This window comes from Homalodisca vitripennis, chromosome 2, assembly GCF_021130785.1.
Source record: "Homalodisca vitripennis isolate AUS2020 chromosome 2, UT_GWSS_2.1, whole genome shotgun sequence".
In the NCBI taxonomy this organism is placed as follows: domain Eukaryota; kingdom Metazoa; phylum Arthropoda; class Insecta; order Hemiptera; family Cicadellidae; genus Homalodisca; species Homalodisca vitripennis.
Genome location: NC_060208.1, coordinates 76,926,251 through 76,949,880, shown reverse-complemented (window position 1 = coordinate 76,949,880; position 23,630 = coordinate 76,926,251). Strand labels below are relative to the sequence as shown.

Here is a 23,630-nt window from a genome sequence, read left to right as displayed (position 1 = left end):
GACATAGTTTATTCTATAGAACAAAATGATAATCGGATGATGATACATGGAATTACTAAAAATTGTCTTACCATTTGATGAATTTAGTTTCAACATAAATGTTTAATAATTTTTCGTAGGACCATGTTATTTAATTAATTACTCATACATACGGGTTACCAAGGGTTTATCACAACGATAACACATGTGCGTATACCTATTGCCTTATGAAACTACCTAATCAAATATTATATATCTCAAATGAAACAACTAATTATTGTTGTGACTAGGTAACTGGGATAGGGTGTGGCATGATAATATCAAAATCACAAAATCTATGGATACGAAACACTATAAAAATAAATATTAAATATCTTTACTCCAGAGTTAGAACCCCTCCCTCTTTCCAGGAGAGAATATTCCAGTAGACTAATTTAGGATGATGGGTGCAACTAATTATTGTTGTGATTAGTTAACTGGGATGGGATGTGGCATGATAATATCAAAATCACAAAATCTATGGATACGAAACACTATAAAAATAAATATTAAATATCTTTACTCCCGAGTTAGAACCCCTCCCTCTTTCCAGGAGAGAATATTCCAGTAGACTAATTTAGGATGATGGGTGCAACTAATTATTGTTGTGATTAGTTAACTGGGATGGGATGTGGCATGATAATATCAAAATCACAAAATCTATGGATACGAAACACTATAAAAATAAATATTAAATATCTTTACTCCCGAGTTAGAACCCCTCCCTCTTTCCAGGAGAGAATATTCCAGTAGACTAATTTAGGATGATGGGTGCAACTAATTATTGTTGTGATTAGGTAACTGGGATAGGGTGTGGCATGATAATATCAAAATCACAAAATCTATGGATACGAAACACTATAAAAATAAATATTAAATATCTTTACTCCCGAGTTAGAACCCCTCCCTCTTTCCAGGAGAGAATATTCCAGTAGACTAATTTAGGATGATGGGTGCAACTAATTATTGTTGTGATTAGTTAACTGGGATGGGATGTGGCATGATAATATCAAAATCACAAAATCTATGGATACGAAACACTATAAAAATAAATATTAAATATCTTTACTCCCGAGTTAGAACCCCTCCCTCTTTCCAGGAGAGAATATTCCAGTAGACTAATTTAGGATGATGGGTGCAACTAATTATTGTTGTGATTAGTTAACTGGGATGGGATGTGGCATGATAATATCAAAATCACAAAATCTATGGATACGAAACACTATAAAAATAAATATAAAAATATCTTTACTCCCGAGTTAGAACCCCTCCCTCTTTCCAGGAGAGAATATTCCAGTAGACTAATTTAGGATGATGGGTGCAACTAATTATTGTTGTGATTAGGTAACTGGGATAGGGTGTGGCATGATAATATCAAAATCACAAAATCTATGGATACGAAACACTATAAAAATAAATATTAAATATCTTTACTCCCGAGTTAGAACCCCTCCCTCTTTCCAGGAGAGAATATTCCAGTAGACTAATTTAGAATGATGGGTGCAATTAATTATTGTTGTGATTAGTTAACTGGGATGGGATGTGGCATGATAATATCAAAATCACAAACTGAATGAATCCGAAAAATTTTAAAAATAAATATGGTTACACTTGACCACCCCAACAGTAGGGTGTTGTCCATCGACATCCTCCCAATGAGGCGTTTCAGTTTAAAACTATCGATAAGGGTTTGTACCGATAAATCGAATGCATCGTTCGCTGCAGTGAATGACGTGAGAGTTAACGCAAAGAGAGGACAAGATAAATTGTGAAGTAATCAGTAGAGCATCTCATTAGTGGATAGTCTAATACAAAGGAGATATGTTATTTATATTTAAGATTGTAGTAGTCTAATAAATTGTTTTATAATTTAAATGTTATTAATCCATATACAATTTTCATGCAGCCTAGCTGGAAACCCCGTTCAATGTTTAAGGTATACCTTTATGCATGTTATAGTTTAGTATAACAGATTGTTATATTTACTTTTCCTTGAAAATGCATTATTGCAAAACTGCAGTGCATGGAGAAAATACATTGTGCGTTCATTTTTCCAACAAAAACGTACTGATTAAAATAAAAAAGTAAAACATATAAGTAATAAATTCAGCCATATAACTGTTGTTGTCCTGAAACTCCTGAAGCATAAGTCTTTTAATGGAAATTAATATTGAGATCACTGAGACAAATTATAATTATTCCCTGTATATTACTGTAACTATGATTTAACGTAGCATAGTATCTCGGTGAACTGTAAATTTAATGAGATAACATTTTTTAAAGTAAAAATATTAAATCTCACCCAAGATAATACAGCACAAAGAAAACTCTTGTACATTCGATTCCAATACTGAAGAGCTTACTGTTGTTCCAACTTTTAATGAAGTTCAACGTTTCTAAGTGTTGGATAAATATAACACTTTTCTAACAAAGGGTCTTGCAAAGTGGTGAAAGAACTTAAATACTAACTTCCTGTAAATCATACTCTATTCGTGATGCTTCACAGTTTTCGTAGCACACCGTACAAGTTATTTTGTGTCAATTACATTAAGATATATAGTGTACGTTTGAGTGCACTTGTATGCATGTGAGTGCATAGTGATTTTACTACTTAACAATTCAATCGAGAAATAGTTTGTTACTGAAATTAATACCTAGAAAACTGGTTGGAGGAATGTACCACATCAGATTTTTAGTGGGTTGAGATACGCCTAGAACTTAGATTTTTAGACAATCTCATTTCATGTTTGTGGATTTAACCTTTTGGTAACTGATGTGTATAAACAGGAAGTGATCACCGGGTCCGCTCTAGACGCTGGGAGACCCGGAAATCCGGGTCCGAAAGGAGAGCGGGGATTTGATGGGCTACCGGGTAAAACAGGAGAGAGAGGACTTCCAGGAAACAAGGGTGAAAGAGGAGCAGCTGGAGCCAAGGGTAGCAAGGGGGACAAGGTAATTTTGTATAATTAATTGATTATTGTGACGCGAAATATAAACCTAATAATATTTATCAAAGATTGTTTTTATTTCCTTTCAGAAATATAGCAAACAACGTTATTATGGACGTTAGAAACAACCATAATAAACAATTATAATAAACCAATAGCCTTGTAAAGTTCAGTAATGGACTCGATTCTCTTTATGTTGGTTGTTGGTTGTTACGTGTCTTATTATCATTGGTGTGCTTACCGAATTATCACCAGTTTAACAAATAGTAAAGCATATATCTGTTTAGAAAAGAGCATGAAACACCATTTTCAAATTCACGCTTACATAATAACCGTAAATCTTGTATAAGATAAGAATTTGTATATTTTAAGTTTTTTTTCTCTTTTGCCTTTTTGTTGATGCTAAAACATCACAATATTCAATAAGGTTAGTGAGAGAATTGTTTTACCATTGTTTATTAATCAAGACCAAAGACTAAGTAGCACAACTTCGGATTTATGTTTTCTTAATTACTCCAACTTAAAAGAGATTATATCTATATAATACTTTCTAATTATAACAACAAATAATTAAAACCATTTCCCATTAACTTTTGTTGAAATTTAAAGTAAATCACTGGCAATACGTCTTACTGTAACGTAGAACCCAATTTCGATGTTCATATAAAAACCGTAAAAGATTATTAAGACAATAATAATATATTAAGTTGAAAAGCATCTTTTATTTATAGTCAAAATGTATGAAACTACATTCTGTTCATAGATTTCTAAGCAATTGTTTGAAATTAAACTGTTAAGTGTTATTAGTATGGTCCCTTTAGTGTTGCAATCTCAATAAGACAAATATAATCTATGAATGCTATTAAGAAAATAAATTATGTATTGTTTAAAACATGTAGTTATGTGAGTGTATTTTTGTAAGATAAATATTAATGATAAATACAATAAAATATTGGAGAAATGTTTGTAAATAAGGATTATATTGGTCACAGGGTCATCCAGGATCTCCTGGTACAAGGGGATTCAAGGGAGAGCCTGGAAAGAATGGTAAAGATGGATTACCTGGTATACCTGGAGAAAATGGTAGACCAGCTAACAAAGGCGAAAAAGGTGAGATTATAGTGAAAAAAGTAATATATACATATTATATATTTTTATCTCTATTATGAATTTAACTCAAGATATAAAGATTAAGTTTATGTATTATTACCATATTTGGTTATTTTTAATTATTTGTTCGTCATTAAATTTCTCCTTACAATAATTTAATAATAAATCTTAAATGAATATATATATATATATGAAAAACAATCAATATGTATAATATATAAAAACAATATATATATATATATATATATATATATATATATATATATATATATACATACATACATACATACATGAATAATTCAGTGAATAATCTATAATCCATTGATTAGACAATCTACTTGCTTACAAATTCAATTTAGTACACTCATCAACGTGTCCATGACGATAAATAGAAGCTCACGCAAGTTACAGGAAACGTGGTATAAAATAAACATATATCAAATTTATAAAAGTGCTATACATAGCTCTTTTTCTTGAGATGAGCCAGTTTGTGATTATTTGTGTTTTATTTGTGAAACAGGTGATGCAGGTGTACCTGGTCCTCCTGGTCCCCCAGGGGTTTTACAAAGAAATGACGTCGAAGCGTCTTCAAAGCCATCGGGTGAGCATTGTTATGAATTATTTTGAATATAAAATGTATATTTTAAAGTATTGTCTTTATTGCTATTTTTCTCATGGTAAGAGTTATAAGAAACTAAATTATTAGAACAATATAAGTAATAAAGTATAGTTATAGACATTTACAGCTTTGTTTTAAGGCAATTTTATTCATCTGATATTTAATTTTTTGTATTAGAGTGCTTTAACAAATAAAAATAAATTTATGAAATGTCCGGTTATGTTACATTTATATCTGAGTAGCTGTAACATATGTAGTATAAAAATTATGTAACTAGATAAATTAAGTTTTCTAAACCACAATATCATTAAAGGCAAATTATTATGATAACTTTTCGTACGGAAGGACAATGGAAAAAATAGCCATTTAACATTTCTTTCTTTCACTTAACTATTTACGCAAAGTAACCTGGAAACTGTAAAGTATCTTTTAGAAACTGTGTTGTTTGCTTGAGCCTTAAATAGAAATCTATTATCTAATTGGGTGCAAAATGTCCTAGTAGCAATTTTAATTCCAGCAAATTCAGGAAAATGTAAAAGCGTCAACTCAACACACCCATTCATCTTAAATATTTATATTCAGACATACTTGTTAGATAAAAAGGTCCTTGGTGAATTTGGCAGGGGCTGGAAGCAAAGGAGAGTCTGGCAGCAAGGGAAATAAAGGCGACAAAGGAGCGAAAGGCGACAAAGGAGACATGGGACCCAGTGGTTTGTCAGGAACTCCTGGCGTTCCTGGAGGCCAGGTCAGTAAAAGTTCCTTCAGGCAGAATTTGTTTTACACAGTATTGTATTACCTCTGTAGCTTTATTTTTCAACACTAAGTAAGCATATAGTTTCGTAGGCTATACACGGTCTTTAGTAATTTTTTTTTTTATTTACCGTAATTTGTAACCATTAATGACTTTTGCAGTTATGTACCCACTTAGATTCTACTGAATTCGGAAATTGTTGTGGATAAAAAATATTGTTGTATATCGCTACTAAAACTATTCATAAATTTGTAAATAACTAATAAGTTAATACCAGGTGGAATCTCTGAAACAAGATGGTACATGCAGTATTGTCCCTCAAAAAACTTCTGTGAAACACTTTCTAAAACACCCACATAATCGAATTCTAGTAAACTGATATCGTGGGAGTAGCAATGTAAACAGTAATTAATTATGATATGTAGAAAACTTTTAGTGCTTCTTGTCAAATCTCTTGTTTAGACATTCGTCTTTGAAAATAACAGGAAATACATCTAGATCTGTATCAAAATAAATGTTTACTATAAATACTGCATTTAAAAAAATTTATAACCTCTTATAACGTATTCAATGCATTTTTAGCACCCACTATTACTATTAAAATAACGAACACAAAATTGAAAGACGCTTCAAAATTTCATCACTACAAAGTAACTAACTACTTATAGTCTATCTAAAACACTTTAATGTGTTTCATGACGAGTACAAACTTTATTCATTGACTAGAAAGAGTATTTTATTATTGCAGGGTCCAGTTGGAGAAAAAGGAGAGGTTGGAGAGGAAGGCCGTGCCGGACCGATTGGACCGCCGGGGCTTAAGGGAGAGCAGGGTGAGAGAGGGCCGCCAGGACCCTCAACTGGCGGTTTAAACTCCTTAAAAGGGGATAAGGGAGATTCTGGAAAGCGAGGCCGTCGGGGTAGACCAGGCCCTCCAGGATTGATGGGACCTCCGGGTAAGCCAGGACCCAAAGGAGACATTGGCCTCCCAGGCTTTACGGTAAGTTATGTTATCATTTCTGTAAAAATAATCTCTCATTATAATGTAGGATATAGACGAATTAGATTTATTTAGTTTTCTTGGCATTCAATGGATAAAACTGGTATTGTCATTATTAGTTTTAAATTAAATACTTGGAATAATTTTTCTGTATACAGTTGTTTGTTTTATGCAAATTTGAACCACGTTCAATAAAACTCATATTAATCAAACAGATGGGTCAATATGGGATTGACGTTATACACACTGTAATTATACAGTTCAATACTTCATATAGTTTAAGTAAACTATATGTTCCTTCATTCATGTCTTTCGTTGAAATTGAAGATTAACACTCTTAGTTGCTTTGACAATTCTTTTTCTCTTTCAAAATACATCTGTTAGTGTATTTAAATTTAAATCTCTAAAAATAACGTTGAAAATTTTATGTAGTAATAATATCTATGTTTCTTTTTCATGCGTCGTAGACCTGCGAGGTATGTATTACTAAAAGACACGTTCGAATTGTTTGATATTTTTAAAGTGGGTTTGTGTGTTACGTTGCAAATATAACTTTGTTTTGCATGGAAAGTTTGTTTGATATTTTATAAATGTAGTAAAGATACGAAAACATAAAATTGTGCGATACTTTTCAATAAACTTATTTGTATTGACAAAAAGTGTGCTCTAGTAAAACTTTCCAACTAACTTCATGTTGTTTTACTATACTGTACACTTCATCAAGTTAAACGAAGCTACATCCTTATTTATTTAGTTTGTAATCACGGCAATGTATATAATTAAGATTTATTCCTTCAAACAATTTAAAAACCAATCAAGTGAGCCTACCGATAATTTGTTTCCTTTGTGCAGATGTGTGTATTAAGCATTTCATTGGGCACTATCTTTTTTTATTTATCATAGTATCTATGTAAAATACTACAAAGTTTTGTTGATTATATAAATGATGCATCGTTTCCAATATTAAAAAATAAACTTTCTTAGTTACTAATACCCTAATACATTTTCTAGGGTCTACCTGGACGGCCAGGAAGACCAGGAGAGCCTGCAGCTACTTGCAAAGGAGAGAAAGGGGAGCCTGGACAGGTTATTGATCCCTTCGGAAACGCGCTGACTGTAAGTGATATCAAAGAATTTTTAAATTAAAATAAAATTAAAATTCAAACATAGTTCGAAAAAATAATTTATAAACTTGTAAGCATATATTCCGAATTTGTCCATTGCAGCTAAAAGGAGAGAAAGGGGAACCTGGACGAGATGGTGCCCCAGGAACACCAGGTCCACCCGGTCTGTCCATGAGCCCTGGGTCCCAGTATGTCCCTGTTCCAGGGCCTCCTGGACCTCCAGGACCTCCGGTAAGTAACGCAAAACATCAGAGGGCCATGTTATGGAAAAGTATGCCTTAAAGTTGTATGGCTTAGTTACAAATAAAAAAAAATACTTTCATTTCTATGTTTTATGTTCTTATTATCCGAAAAACAACAACCATGAAACGCTATTCGCGGTACATATTAGTATAAACAGTAAAAGTTCTCAATCCCAGGAATGTCGGAAGGTGGTGGAAGGTGGCTCCAAATTTCTTTTTGTCTTTTCGCATACATCTCAGTAGGAGTTCATCAAACAAAAAAGTTACACGTATACAAAATTAAAGTAGATAATTTCATATATCTCATCCTCTGATGTAATCCTCGCACAACGTTTTATAGTTGATTTTCCATTTATTAACTTCCATTCGAGACATCTCATTTTGCCATGCGTTGAAAAAAGAACTTGTAATCACATTTCAATAATTATAGTTTACCTTTTATATCGTCTTTTGTACATAAAATTTTAGTCTACTACTAATAATAATACATCAGATGTATATATATTTGAACTTATCCATCAATTGTTATTCAATTTAGCCTTAGTAAGTGATACTGGTTTATAATATTTCTAATTCTACTATAATTGCATTCTACACAATTAAATAACATGGCGAACATGGGCGTAGGATAACATATATATTCTATACATTCATGTATATATATATATATATATATATATATATATATATATTATACATAATAATAAATTTACTTTCAATGATAGGGATTTATAATAATACTAACAAATACAGTGTTTACCATTGCCGTATATTCTCCACGTGGTTTTTAAATCATACAGTATGAGATTGTATACAAACTCAAGTGAAACAATATTATTAATGGTTTCTTTTTTAATCTCACATAGGGAGTGCCAGGTATTTCAGTTCAAGGAGAAAAGGGAGAGCCGGGACAGCCTGGGCACAGTTTTGACCACGGTGGTGCAGGAGCAAAACCAGGTAAGTTGAGTGAAACATGGTAAATTAGTAATTCTTTTCATCTTCATCATGCGTCTGCTGAAACTGTAATGCAAATTCTTTGAGGGTTAATAGAACCGGTGATTAAGGTGATGACACAAGTGTATATCAATCAATGATTAAGCTGACTGGGCTAAAATTGAACATTGCTGAACAGAAGGTTTTTACAGATTTATTGTTAGCCGGTTACAACAACAATGTTTTATTTATCGAGCTTCATTTAAAAGTTACAGGTACAGGACTCAATACTAAATATACAATTAGGACACATATACATATACAATTACAATATTTTAGTAAAATACGGAATAATAGCTAATTTGATGTTATATACTCAGAATAGCTTTAACTGTTACAAGAAGAATACTAGCTTAGAGGCTTTATTAAATAAAGTAATAAAGCAAATCCACTTGAATCAGTGTAGTGTGTAAATTATGTGTGTTCATAACTTAGTATTCATCCAAATTATTATATTAGTTATTGAATTATAGAGTAAAATGACAGAGTTACATCTGGACTCGGAGGACAATGGACGAAACAGAGAAATTGTGAATGTATTTTAGAAAAATAAATCCGGGCTCTGATAAAATTTCAAATATTATAGAGAGAGAAAGTAACCAAGGTTAGATGCGTGCTAGGTTTAATTCCAATACACCGACGTGGTTTTTTCCTCTTACACTCACGGCATAGCTCGGCTGACCGCCGCGCTGAGGACCCAAGATATCGACTCGGTGTCTTTGAATGGACGCGCAGTTGGCAACACTTCAACTAAACCACTGACATACGGGGAGTCACTTGTCTCGTACTAAAAGAAATTCCACCGCAAATACGACAAGTTTTACAACGCCTATCCTGCGATATAGGGGGTTTCGAAATACCCCACACCTTGATGAAAATTACCGCTCCCGGAACTTCAAGCGTAAGGAAAGTGAGAACATGTGAGAGTCTCAGAATCATTCTACTGGCCAGCCAGTTTACCCATAAGGCTTTGTAGATCAGCCTATGTCACGTGACAATAATATAAGCTAGTTTGACCCATGGGGTCATCACCGTATTCCACGGCAAAGTCCATTGTGTAACTCAACCCAGCCTATTGATAATTTTATATAAAGAAAACAAATGTCATATAAATTCTTCTAAGTAACACAATTGAATCTTGCTCTAATAAAATATAATTGTAAATACAGTTATGGCTTATGGAATATTACGAGTAGAATACTTTCACGTAAATTATTTAAGATACTTTATTTCAGTTTCAGTAACTTTTTATTTCTAAATCTTATTTTACATTTCTACGTCAACGACCTAATACTGGCACTTTTTCATTTATAAATGTTTTAAGAAAAACTGTTATTTTTGGCGCAAAATTAGTTTCCTATATTATATAATCTGAACTTTAAAAGAAATTTCACCAGTCCATAATTTACATGTTTGTATATTGTACATTTAACTTCTAACTTAATATATTGAGAATTAAAAAAAAATCAAGACATTAAATGCCACAAATAGTTGATAATATTGCGAATTCCTGAAGTGAAATGTTCTTATTTAAAAAATGTTATAGAAAAGTTCTCTGAGGATTATTTTCTCTTGCATTATGTAAGCTGAACTTTCCCACAAGGCAAACAAAGATATACGCTATTGCAATTTTATACAGCCATTCGATACTAAGATAAGCATTGGAACCTATGAAAGAATTTGATACTTATTTACAATGTTTAACAGAAATTACCAATGAAAAGTTTTTAAATTCGTAATAACGGGCGTCTTGGACCCTTCTTATTAAAATAAAAGTACTTTAAAATTTTAAACTGAATACTGTTTTCATAATACTGTATTCACTGCTAAAAATATTAGTTTATTCAAAATATATTTTTTTTATAACTTTTTTGTAGCGTACTGAACTGAATGAGACAAATGTTTCAGGATTGCCTGGCACGATAGCAGGGACTGTCACGTTCCGTAATTTCCACGAGATGGCACAGGTTTGAGCAGTATATTTATTCTCTTGCTAGGCTATATAGTTTTAGTATGATTAATGGAATGTTATCACAGTTACTCTACAATATTTTTAATGTAAATATAACAGCCTGCTCTTATTTTCCTCGGATAATTGGAATATCAGTGGTTTCGGTTTGATACCCTCTAAATATCTATAAATAGCCGTAACATAGATAAGATTAGATTAGCTAAATCAGTAATTGTCGTTTGGATAATACTGTTTGGTCGCGTGAAGAGCTACCAAAACTAAAAAGGAAGTCAAAATTGTTCCCGGCTCAACAACTAGACCAGGAGACAGTAATTGATTGCATTGGTAACACATTACGTTACAATAACAAATACTTCTTATCGTTTCCAAATGTTATCACTTAGAATTACTAATAAGACGTTTCAAGATACCAGTCTCATATTTTGTATGAGTTACTCCCCTGTCTCGGCTATAGATACTCCCCTGTCTCGGTTATAGTTACTCCCCTGTCTCGGCTATAGTTACTCCCCTGTCTCGGCTATAGTTACTCCCCTGTCTCGGCTATAGTTACTCCCCTGTCTCGGCTATAGTTACTCACCTGTCTCGGCTATAGTTACTCCCCTGTCTCGGCTATAGTTACTCCCCTGTCTCGGCTATAGTTAACATTAATAAGAAACAAAACATTATTCGGAATACAATTGTTCAGTACAAATTGTGACATTAAGATTTGGTTTGTGCCTTAAAACTCTTTGAAACAGCTTTTATTCATATAATATTTAATTGTTTTGAGAGTTTCAGATAGTATGGGCTGATTCGGTAATGATATGAATACATGTCATTTAAAGTAACTAATAATATTAAACCTATTCTGACATAATGCAATCTATAGATTAATAGTTTTTGTTCTGATGTGTGCAAAAATACAAGTTATGATATGTTTATCCTGTCCTCATATAGAAAGCTCAAGTGAGTCCTGTTGGCACTTTGGCATACATCCTGGAGGAAGAAGCTCTCCTAATCCGCGTGTCAGGAGGGTGGCAGTATGTTGCGGTAAGTATCAAGTAAATCATCCCTTATTAAGGTAATAGCAAACCACGTATTTGCCTCAATATTCTGCCACGTGGGTCTAAACCCGTCACCAATTTTAAGTATCTTTTTTGTATCCCAAGATAATCTTAATATTTTAAAGGAGGCAGTTGTCAATTTTTCATGTTAGAATTTGTTTACGTGATCTTCCTGCAACTGTACACAAACGAGAACAAAGTACAGCGTTTAAGTATGTGAGTGGAGTGAAGTTAAAGTGTTTCTCCAAATTTAATTAATTAAAACCATATCAGACCTCGGCAATATAACTAAGGTATACATTTTGTAACCGAGGTATTTTTTGAAGTGTATAAAAATATGTAATCCAGTAACACCTGAGTACTGTATTAAAACCAATGTCGATACAAAGTCTTAGATGGAAGAACTTGCAAAAACTGATCTAGTATAAAATTTAGCAATGAGAATTTAACTTTAGCACCAATGCTTGAGGAATTAACAAAGTTGTCCCCCTGGTTAACAAAATTATGTCACCTTTGATACTGTCAATCATGTATGTCCTACAAATTCATACCGTCTATTACGACACTGCTAATAACATGATTACTCCTGATTCATTCTTTTATCTACTCGCATTTATATTCCATGTTAAACTTTACCTCTAATTCCTACGTACGTATATTGGTTTCATATGTTTTTACATGTTTATTTTCAGTATTATATCAGTTAGTCACAGATCACTGTGAATTTCATACTCTCTCCATACATTAACATTACATTACATCATGAAACTTTCATGCTTGAGAAAAGGACAAGAATTATACCCTGAAATCAAATAAGGTTTCAGAAATATTTACGCTCACCTCGTGTTTTTTTATATCGTGTTCACATGGCATATTGCATGTTTGCAGATGGGCCAGTTAGTTCCTGTGGGTGCAGATATCCCACCACCAACACGACCACCACCAACAACAACAACGGAAAAACCTCGTCCTCCCTTTGAGTCGTCAAACCTTGTCAACAACGTTCCAACTCTTCTAGATGGTCCTGTGGTAAGTGTCCTTAATGCTTCTATTTGGTGTGGGTTTATTAAATATGTATTTTGCACGCATCAGCAACATCAGAAAAAGTTTCGTTTCCACAATGTATTTTAGAGGCGTGTTTTACATCTTAGAGGTAACATGATGGTTGCACAGAATTGTTTAATATGCAAAATTTGGGTCTATTTAGATTCACTTACTGTTCCAAATTTGTGACAATTCATGCTTAAGCTCCACAAGAGTACTTTTTATGCAGATAAGTGCGATATGATGCGACAGCTTCAAAGCAAGAACATTTCTGTATTTCTTAGAAACTAAACATTTGATTTTAAACTTCTTTAGAAGCTCAAGTAAATTAGATACTGAATGTATGAACAAATTCAGATTTGTCTTTTAAAATTACTTCAAATATTCTTAACAACAAAATTATAAACACGAAATAGCAAAATAACCTGCTACTAGGTTTCCCAATTTAATTTTTGAAAGTTAAATTAACTTGAACCATTTAATTTTAACATGAAATTGCCGAGGTTTTTATGAAAAGTGGTTATACATTTTTTAGATTTATAAAGTTTCGTCCTTAAAAAACACACACAGACACACGCACTTATATTTTGTGGAAAATGCTTCAAAAAAGTTCTAAAACTAATAATGTGTCCGTAATGTAGATTTCCAGACGTGAATATTGCTATCACCTAATGGTCATATTTTATTGACATTTGTTGTCAAGTATGAATTTTATGTACTGACAAGATGTTTGATAAGAGTGTAAAGATGTTCTGTGAGGGGTAAAATCTGTTCATTACGTTAAAAGTATCGATTTCGACAAATAATCGGTACAATATATTGTGATGATCTAGCTAGTAGAATAATTATTAAATAATATTATTACATTAATTTAAAGTTAGATGCTAGTTTGACAGAAGTACAACTGTACTAATAACACTGTAAGCTTAAGAGTAATAGCATTCCAGTGTTAATAGAAATCGCAAGTTTGAGAGTAATAGAATTCCATTGTTAACAATTCTGTAAATTTGAGACTGATACAATTCCAGTGTTAGTAATAAAGATGCTTTGTTTTCATGCTCAGGGACAATCTCGCATGGTAAGTAAAATATTGTTTAATTCTTTTATTTTTTACTTCTTATAGAACCAATATAAATAATATAAATGCTATTTGCATGCAGTCAACACAAATTATGTTACTTTTAGGAAAAGAATCAGGCTAACAGTGTTAAAAAGATTTAGCCGTATACGGTGTGATGTAATGTTTGACGAAGGTATAAAAATCTATCTTATTATTTAGTATAAATTATTTATACTAGAAAATTGTTGCTGTGCAGATGTTTGTGTAAATAATCACGTTGGTAATAAGAGCGGTTTAAAAATATCTTTAAGAATCAACGAAGTGTAGCTCTCAATTATTGGTGAAGACTTTACGTACACAGTCATTCTTATATAAGATAAGTATCCTCATCTATTGTAAATATAATCTACATATTCATCCCGAATAATCCTGTACAATGTTTTACTGGGATAGACTCGATGTGCCTGAGGCGGGAGACGCTTACATTGAGTTTGCTTATGGAAAGCAGATGACTACCACTAAGAAAATTGTTTACCGTGATTTATAAATAGTATCAATACACAACAGGTACACTGAATAATCACTTTAATATTTATTTAATCATGTGTTATGAAAAATAACATCTTTAAATTTGAGTAGATATAGTAAAATTAGACCTAAGTAAAACAGGATATTTGTTAGAATTTGTATCATCACTGTTTGTAATTAGGGTCTAATTTATCAAGACTTCTTTAGATGGTCTAAATATTTTAACATTATATAATACAGAGCCTTCGTATGCTAAATTTATTTTGTATTTGTCAGTTTATGTCATAAATGTGTTTTTTAACGTAACATCGGAGACCAAATACCTGTCAAACGAGTGTTAACATTCAATAAATTTGCATGAATTAACTTACAGGGTGAGAGATTTTTACTGCCATTCTCACCAGCTGGAGGCTATTGCAATGTATACAAATTTGACGAATGTTAACAGGTATTTAGTGTTACGATCATATGTTAGTTTGGTTATATTTAGAAACACATTTGTGACAGAAAGGTCAAAAACCAAATAATTGAATCATAAAACGTGAAGGTTCTGTGTATTGGTGGCAAGCTTGACCGGCAAGTGATCCATCTGGTTTGGAGTTAGGGCGTTGCCGAGTACTTTTTGTGGTTAAATTTAGATTTAAACTAAATTATGGTTTTGATATTCATACAAATTTAATGAACATCATAGAATGAAGTATATCTCGGTTTGATGAAGTGTTGATCACTTGTAAATACCAGGGAACTATAAGTATGTGTATGGAACCGAGAAGATATAGTTGTGTAATTTACTCTAAGGTAACTGTATACTTAAAAATACTGGGTAGCTATGTATATAGGAGACTTTTTCACCATATCATTGCATAGGCAGTGCTGATGGCCGAGCGGTCTAAGTCGTTGGACTTTGGGTCTGAGTTAGAGGTAGCGAAGGTTAAAATCCTGTCTATTACCTTTGTACTTTTTATCAGTACAATCAACCTTGTACTGTCTCGACTCTCCTCTTTATTCTGTTTGATACGATCCTCGCACAGTCAAGTGGCCCATGAGGACGGACAAAATAAGGCTTAAAAGGGGATCTGGCCTCTCCTTTTTTACATAGTAATAAAACAAATTGCTAAGGAAGGCAATTTCGAGATTTGGGAACACTGTAGTATGAGTCAGTGTTTACATATGTAGTGAGCAAGGCTGCACTCAAAGAGCTAGCAGGGATATATTTTTTAAGTATACAAATAACTGTAGTATTAATCTGTTTGTTCAATTGCGCATGGCTGCACTCAACGAGCTAGTAGGGGTATTTTTTGCGCATACAAATCACTGTAGTAATAATGTGTTTGTTCAGCTGCGCATGGCTGCGCTCAACGAGCTAGTAGGGGTATTTTTTCCGTATACAAATCACTGTAGTATTAATGTGTTTGTTCAGCTGCGCATGGCTGCACTCAACGAGATAGTAGGGGTATTTTTTCCGTATACAAATCACTGTAGTATTAATGTGTTTGTTCAGCTGCGCATGGCTGCGCTCAACGAGCTAGTAGGGGTATTTTTTCCGCATACAAATCACTGTAGTATTAATGTGTTTGTTCAGCTGCGCATGGCTGCACTCAACGAGCTAGTAGGGGTATTTTTTCCGTATACAAATCACTGTAGTATTAATGTGTTTGTTCAGCTGCGCATGGCTGCGCTCAACGAGCTAGTAGGGGTATTTTTTCCGCATACAAATAACTGTAGTATTAATGTGTTTGTTCAGCTGCGCATGGCTGCGCTCAACGAGCTAGTAGGGGTATTTTTTCCGCATACAAATAACTGTAGTATTAATGTGTTTGTTCAGCTGCGCATGGCTGCGCTCAACGAACCGTACTCGGGGGACATGGACGGCCAGCGAGGCGCTGACTTCTCGTGCTACCGTCAGGCAAGACGTGCCGGCCTCCGGGGAACTTACCGAGCATTCCTCTCTTCCCGTATTCAAAACCTGGACTCCATAGTACGCTACACGGACTGGGACCTTCCAGTCGTCAACATAAAGGTAAAAACTTGTTTTACAGTTCGGTATTACAAAAGGCTGGCTGATACTACACAATGCAAACTGCCTCTCGTCTCCTGTATTATCTTGTACAACGTCCAAACACAGCGAGTCATGTCTGTTCTATACACGTGTCTGTTCTATACACGTGTCTGTTCTATACACGTGTCTGTTCTATACACGTGTCTGTTCTATACACGTGTCTGTTCTATACACGTGTCTGTTCTATACACGTGTCTGTTCTATACACGTCTGTTCTATACACGTGTCTGTTCTATACACGTGTCTGTTCTATACACGTGTCTGTTATATACACGTGTTTGTTCTATACACATGTCTGTTCACACGTGTTCGTAACTAGTCTCATTTGAATCAAATTGTAACGTTTCAAATGATTCTATAAACTAAAAGTCGCATCATTTTATTAATATACTTGAAAGGTGTGTTTTGGTGATACATTTTATCATTTAATGTGAATGAATTAAAAATAAAGCGTAAAGAAAGTGAAATGTTCGTGTACATATGTAAAACAAGTAATATATTGTTGTGCAGTTCAACCGTAATCGAGTCATCCATAATCAAAGCATTCAACTGAATGGACCACAAAGTTTAAAGAAATAGATATGAAAGGGTTACACTTTCAGTAAAAGTAATTGCATTGGTAGCATCCTGGAATTCAAGATGCTAATGATGTAAAACGTATATAAATATCTTCAACCAAACCTTACTAACTTAAATAGATTTGGAGAAATTAGTACTTTTTACTGAATCATGAAATAATTTATAAATATTTTTTAAGGAAGTACTGTCGTTAAAAAAATATCTTTATGTCTATTAAAAGTTAATTTATTCTGTGTGAACAGTAAACACTTTTAATCAATATGGAAACAGAACTACCAAACGTCTCTAGGTTTTTATGTCCAAAAGGTAATGTCATATATTCTAATATTTAGCTGTTTAATAGAAATCACATTTCCCTAAAAATCTAATTTACTGTAGTATACGTAAAACATTATCTAGTAGATTATTAGAAATAAATAAATCATTGACATAAAGAATATTGTGAGATGTTCGGGACATAAAAGGAAATGAAAAAAGAATTTCCTTAACGTAAAAATCTCTGTCGTTATGGTGTTATTTAACCTTATAAATAACAATAATATTAGTTTTATGCAAAGATTAATTTGCTTCTTTAAGTAAATATCAAAATTTTTTAATTATGTATTACTTTTACCGTACAAAAATAAATTAATAACACCAATAATGTAGAGTTTAAATCCAAAAACGATCTTAAAGTGGGGTTTAAATATAATATATATAATCGCACAAAAGCCGTATACTCACATTCCGTTTGATATCATTTCGTGTATATTTGCAATAGATATTTTAACCATAACGCATTATATATATATATAAAATGTATATACTGTATATATATATATATATATATATATATATATATATATATATATATATATATATATATATATAGAAGCTTATTATTTGTGCGAAATGTAGCAAAGCATATAAGTAAAGGGGCTGGAAAAAGTCATTTCTGCCTGCCTCTCTGCACGATATATTGAGAATAAACATGAAACTTTGGTCTTGTGATTAACCAAAATACCAGCGAGAAAATCGAAACACAATTTGGCCTAACTATTCGCAAGATATTTCGGGAAAAATATCATGCGAAGTATGTCATTTTAAAATTTTCATGAAACTTTCTACAAGGACAAGAAATGATAATATGACATAGTTCTATGACCGTGTAAGTTCATCCATCAGACTGTGCTGAACATCATTGAAACTTAACTACCATTTAGTAGGCTAGTAAAACTTGTGGATGAAATAGGATGGATGAATTAATTTTGTGTTTAGTTATTTCTCTATCAGCAGGACATTTCAGGATACATAAATACTTAAAAAATTTGCTTGCAACCTCAACAAAGCCTGTTATGCAATGCGTGATACGGTGTACTTTTAATATGTTTTGTATAAACATTTAAAAACTTTAAATATAATTTGGAAATAAAGTAATTAAACTTATTGTAAATGTGAAATTTTATACAGAAGTTTAATTGTTTGTTTATTACATTCCATTGTATATTAATATCACAGAGTTAATTTACAGATTTACTGAATTAAATAATTTTGCTGCAACGTTATCCACATATATTTTTTACCTGTAAGATTTAAAATACAGAATAAAACCGTAGATGTGAAATAGGAAATAAACATTCTTATAGTATTAAATATAGAATATTACATTTCAACTTTTTATTAATTTGCTTTATTAAATAAGCTGCTTATTTCTTTCATTAAAAACGTGAGAAAATAAAAAAATATATTACAATTACAGATTCATGTTAAATCTGAGTTATGTATTTATTGTTTAAATTATTTCAGGGTGACGTTCTCTTCAACTCTTGGAAGAGTATTTTCACCGGAGATGGCGGATACTTTTCACAACCACCAAGACTATATTCATTTAGTGGTAAAAACATTCTGACAGACCCGACATGGTAAGTATACGTGTATTACAAAATTTAATTACTCTGTAAGCATTTTATAATAGAAACCGACACAAATTTCACTGCATTATATAAATACTCAATTGTATTGCTCAAATCGTATTTTAAAAACTTTTTCACAAGTGCGAGAATATCTAAATTCCACTTCCAAACGCAGTTACCTTCCCAAATCAGCAAATGGATTATTGGTTTTTCAGCTTGAAAACATAATAAATAAAAGTTAAAGAAATTACATTATTTTGACGTTATTGACTCCACATTAAAGCATTATCTTTATTACTATTATAATGAAAAATTAACTAAAACCAGATAAACTGATGATGGTTGAATACCGAAACACGTGTATGGCAATAAAAACATTTTAGTTGACTTTTCATTATACTAAATTATCTTTAATTTGTTTTAGCACATAGATCACATTGTACTATAAAATTCCTCTTAATATGGTGCAAGAAAACTTTCTAATAGGTAACATTAAAATGTCTACTAGAGTGTATTTACTAGAAAGTTCTATAATATTCTATCTGTTTAATTTTTACTAACCATCTCTCTTATTAGTATTTCTAGAAGCAGTTTAAAATTGATTTTAAAATTTGAATATCACAATAATAAGATTCTAATTAATTTAAACAAAGATAACTGTAAAGAAATAAATTGACAACTCCAATAATTTAAGCCTGATTAAAAGCCAACGCAATCATCAAGTTGGTTTGATTTTAAAAAATATAATAAAACATTCATATTGTCACATTCCGTGTCCCTTTCTTGTCTATGTGGATATGGATATTTTAATCAGAACGTATATATATATATATATATATATATATATATATATATATATATATATATATAAGAAAATCTTACTATATGTGCAATTGGCTAAATTTTAGCAATACCTATATCAGTAAAGGGGCTGGAACAAGCCATTTCTGTCTGTCTCACTGCACGATATATTGCTCATTTTTGTATAATTGTATGCGTTGGATGTAAACGCAAATTTAAAACAATGTTTATCAAGATCCGTTACGTATTCAAGTTTAACTCTCCCCTGTCGCAGGCCCAGGAAATACGTGTGGCACGGGTCTCTGACGTCAGGTGAGCGAGCGGTGGAACTGTACTGCGACGCCTGGGATTCAGACAGCCCTGACAAGTTGGGCCTAGCGTCCGCTCTCCTGCCCTCCCTCACGCTGTTGGGCCAAGAGCGATTCTCCTGCAACAACTCCTTCGTGGTACTCTGCATCGAGGTGACGAGCCGCTCAGGGAGACGGCGCCGAGGTGTCGACAGCCAGGAACTCACCGAACACGATTACCATAGACTGTTGGACGAGCTTATGATAGAGAACGACTGATAGCAGTAACTGGTGCAGGCGCGAGTGACAGATTGTCAATAGTTAGGTGGACTTGTATAATAACTTAATTTGGACTTAAATAAATTCTTTACTTTAGTGTTTTGGAATTAATGTGATTTAAAGACGAGCACCACCTGTGTTTACTCCAGGCTCTCGTCTATTTATTTCCTTTTAGGATTTTTTAAGAGTTTAGATTATTAGAACTCAGATTTGTAAGAACTTATTGAAGCGGTGGGTTTTGCAAACCCATTCACACTGTGGTTGTTATTACGATTTTTCGTTACAATGTATAGTAAATTCCAGTTTCATATGACATGGGTTTACTTAAAAACAGCTTTAAATTAGGAAAAGTTTTGAAGTAATTTTCTAACAACGTACGTATCTATATTATTTAATAAATAACGATAAGTTATCCCCTAACTACATATCCAAAAACATATCTTTTGATTGTTTTATTTTTATTTTATACTATTTAAACAACAATAATACAAAATATATGTTTACGTATTACGTCTGGATAAAATAATTTGGAACTGTCTGAAGTAAAACAAATTAAATTATAGTGTTTTATAATCAGTCGGAAGGTGGAATTAAATGAAAATGTCATTATATATAAACAGTTATCATTCTTATGATTTCCCATATCCGAATTTCTCAAATATGTCGATTATTTACGATTTCAGTAAATGTGTTTCAGTAAATGACTGCCAGAAAAATAACAAAAAAAACCAATATTAATGTAAAAATTGTATTTAATTTGCTACCTGCATTATATAAGTATATTATTTGTATACTATCACGAGCAGTACGTAATGCTGTAACAAAAGTAAACAAGTATTGACAAGAATGGGAAAATGACGAAATGTGACGTAACATAAATTGCGTAAACCGGTAGAAATGTATCTAAGTATGTTTTGCAGAATAATAGATGTAACAATAGTTTCTGTTATCCGAACGTTTTTGGTGTGGTAACTTAAACCATTGAGTTTATGGATGTAACCTTAATCATGATTTTACTAATATCCAATGAGTAACCCATGAGTGGCAATAGTATTAAGCACGTGACTGTTGGTCGTTTATCATATGTGATTCAAGGCAAAATATCAGAACAGTATCATATGATAACACGTTATTCCTACTTAAAAGCAATTAAATATTAAACTTTATTTACGTACATAGCAATGATTCTGACGATTTACTGCCGTAACCCAGCAGTATTCCGAATGTCAAGGGATTTAGTTAGTATTATTGCAAAATATGTATAACAATATTGGGAGCATGCAGAGATAAAACAATGCTTTTTAAACATCAAGGAATAAGGACGATGGATAATTATATCCTGTTTGAAGTTTGAAGAGTTGTTCTGAATTTATAAGTTTTGCATTAGAGAAACATCAATACCAATACTTTATATATTTGTTTTTATTTGATGTTTATTATTATTAGACATTGTTATATAACATATCTGTGTATATGACATAGATGTTTAATATGTTATTACTTTATTTATCATATGCTACTCTATTTTTATACTGTTTCATTTGGCCACTGCGAAAGAGTACGTCTCGGCCTATGTGTAAGTACCTATATAAATGTAAAGTTTAACAGAATAACGAATTTTAATATTTCGTCTTGGCTATTCTTCATTGTACTTGATTTTAATGTACAGTATTCGTTAATTGTAAAATTTTAGTGCCATAGGTGTTATAATGAATGAAATAATGTTGACCAGCTATATAGTTTATGTGGATCTATATAAATAATATGGGAACAATAAAAAGCATAACTTATGTTTTCATGTTTTGTAACCAAATACTTTTATTGTTCTCATAAAGTCAACATTGTTAAGTGTTACTTTACCAAATAGGGTTACTGTATTGTAAATATCAAACGTAGCTTTAATTTACCAATGATGTACTGTTTGTAAATGTTTTACTAATAAATTTAGTGTTTTGTAAATACATTGTTGTGGTTATGAAATCCTCATACCTTAGTGTAGTTGGTTATCGATTTGTTTTTCTTCATAATATGGAAGTCTTTATATTGTACGTAATATCAAACAAAGTACCTAGAAGAGAACAAAGATTTTGTATAGAAACGTATCTATAGAAACCTATTAGAACTGTTCAATAATACTATTGGAATTTATTTTTGTAACTGAATCACAGATGGTTCAAGATATTTAAGTGGAATTTTTTAAATGTTCTTTAATAACACCTCTCCGTTAAAATTGTAATCTTATTTTACTGGCTTAGGATAAGTGACTTAATAAAAAGTTAATTTAAGTCTGTATGTCTGTCTGTCCGCACGACATCCCGATAACGAACTGATCTATAGACTGGAAAATTGTGCATCAAGCTTCATTCATACAAATAACATTTAGTTTGATGTTGGTATATGTTACTCTTTAGATATTAGCGAAGTTTCGTGAACATTTGTACATCTTCTTGTGGGTAACCTAGATTAAAATGTAAAATGGAAATTTGTAAACATACTGAGTACAACCATAAACCTTTTTAACTTGTTGTAAAGTAACATGTTTAATGAAGTTATTGCCTAATGAAAGAAATAAAGATTTCACATGGATATGCAAACTCAGCCAAGCTTAATCCTTGTTACGTGGTAAAGCGTATTGCTGCTATCTCCTAAGAAACGTACTCAATGGTTCATAGCAAAAAATAGCATTAACCTTTAACATAAACCATTAGGATTAGGGATTTAGGGTGATCGGCCTCCTCTTTTTTTAAATGAAGGACAATTTCACATAAATATTTATTATTCTTCATAATCTTACAGTTTTAAGACACAGGATTTAATTAAATAACTATAGGTAGTTAATTTTTAAAAACGTTTGAAATTCATAGATGGTATGAAAAGTTTACCATACTTCTTTTGTAACTGGCAAAAGCTAAAAGCTTCCTATTAGTGTTTTGTTTAAAAAAACTGAAAATAATTTTATTCATTATGTCCTTGAATTTGGAACAATATGTGCTTAGTTTTTGAAAGTTTATACATTTTGAATATAAATTGTTATATTTAATTTTAATAACATCTTTTAAAACTTTTTGTTACATAAATTAAAGCACATTAACATTAGAAATAGGAAGGTAGATTGTGTTTAAAAATACAAAATTATACTTTCAGTATTATAAGGTGAAAATTGAGATTGTAAAAGTAATTTCAACGGGTTTGCCAACAAAAACATTTACTAGATAATGGTTGTGACTCATGTAATATGTTGTACAACATTGTATTTGTTTTCACGTGTTTCAGGCACAGGGTTG

General features: G+C 32.0%; 1 protein-coding gene across 5 annotated transcripts in view; it reads left to right on the top strand.

Moving 5' to 3' along the window:
- Positions 1-22,307, top strand: part of LOC124354204 (collagen alpha-1(XVIII) chain-like) — a 240,658-nt gene extending 218,351 nt beyond the window's left edge. For 2 of the 5 annotated variants that reach the window (XM_046804486.1, XM_046804490.1), the window contains 17 exons: positions 1,925-1,954; positions 2,806-2,970; positions 3,959-4,076; positions 4,597-4,677; positions 5,319-5,440; positions 6,195-6,443; positions 6,911-6,919; positions 7,455-7,559; positions 7,670-7,798; positions 8,676-8,766; positions 10,711-10,769; positions 11,711-11,803; positions 12,706-12,846; positions 13,925-13,939; positions 16,275-16,469; positions 18,873-18,988; positions 20,055-22,307. In XM_046804486.1, the coding sequence (XP_046660442.1) occupies positions 1,925-1,954; positions 2,806-2,970; positions 3,959-4,076; positions 4,597-4,677; positions 5,319-5,440; positions 6,195-6,443; positions 6,911-6,919; positions 7,455-7,559; positions 7,670-7,798; positions 8,676-8,766; positions 10,711-10,769; positions 11,711-11,803; positions 12,706-12,846; positions 13,925-13,939; positions 16,275-16,469; positions 18,873-18,988; positions 20,055-20,346 (2,010 nt within the window). In that variant the 3' untranslated portion in view covers positions 20,347-22,307. The remainder of the gene's footprint in view (positions 1-1,924; positions 1,955-2,805; positions 2,971-3,958; positions 4,077-4,596; positions 4,678-5,318; positions 5,441-6,194; positions 6,444-6,910; positions 6,920-7,454; positions 7,560-7,669; positions 7,799-8,675; positions 8,767-10,710; positions 10,770-11,710; positions 11,804-12,705; positions 12,847-13,924; positions 13,940-16,274; positions 16,470-18,872; positions 18,989-20,054) is intronic. The other 3 variants (XM_046804487.1, XM_046804489.1, XM_046804488.1) reach the window with 3 other exon arrangements.
- The last annotated feature ends 1,323 nt before the right edge of the window (positions 22,308-23,630 follow it).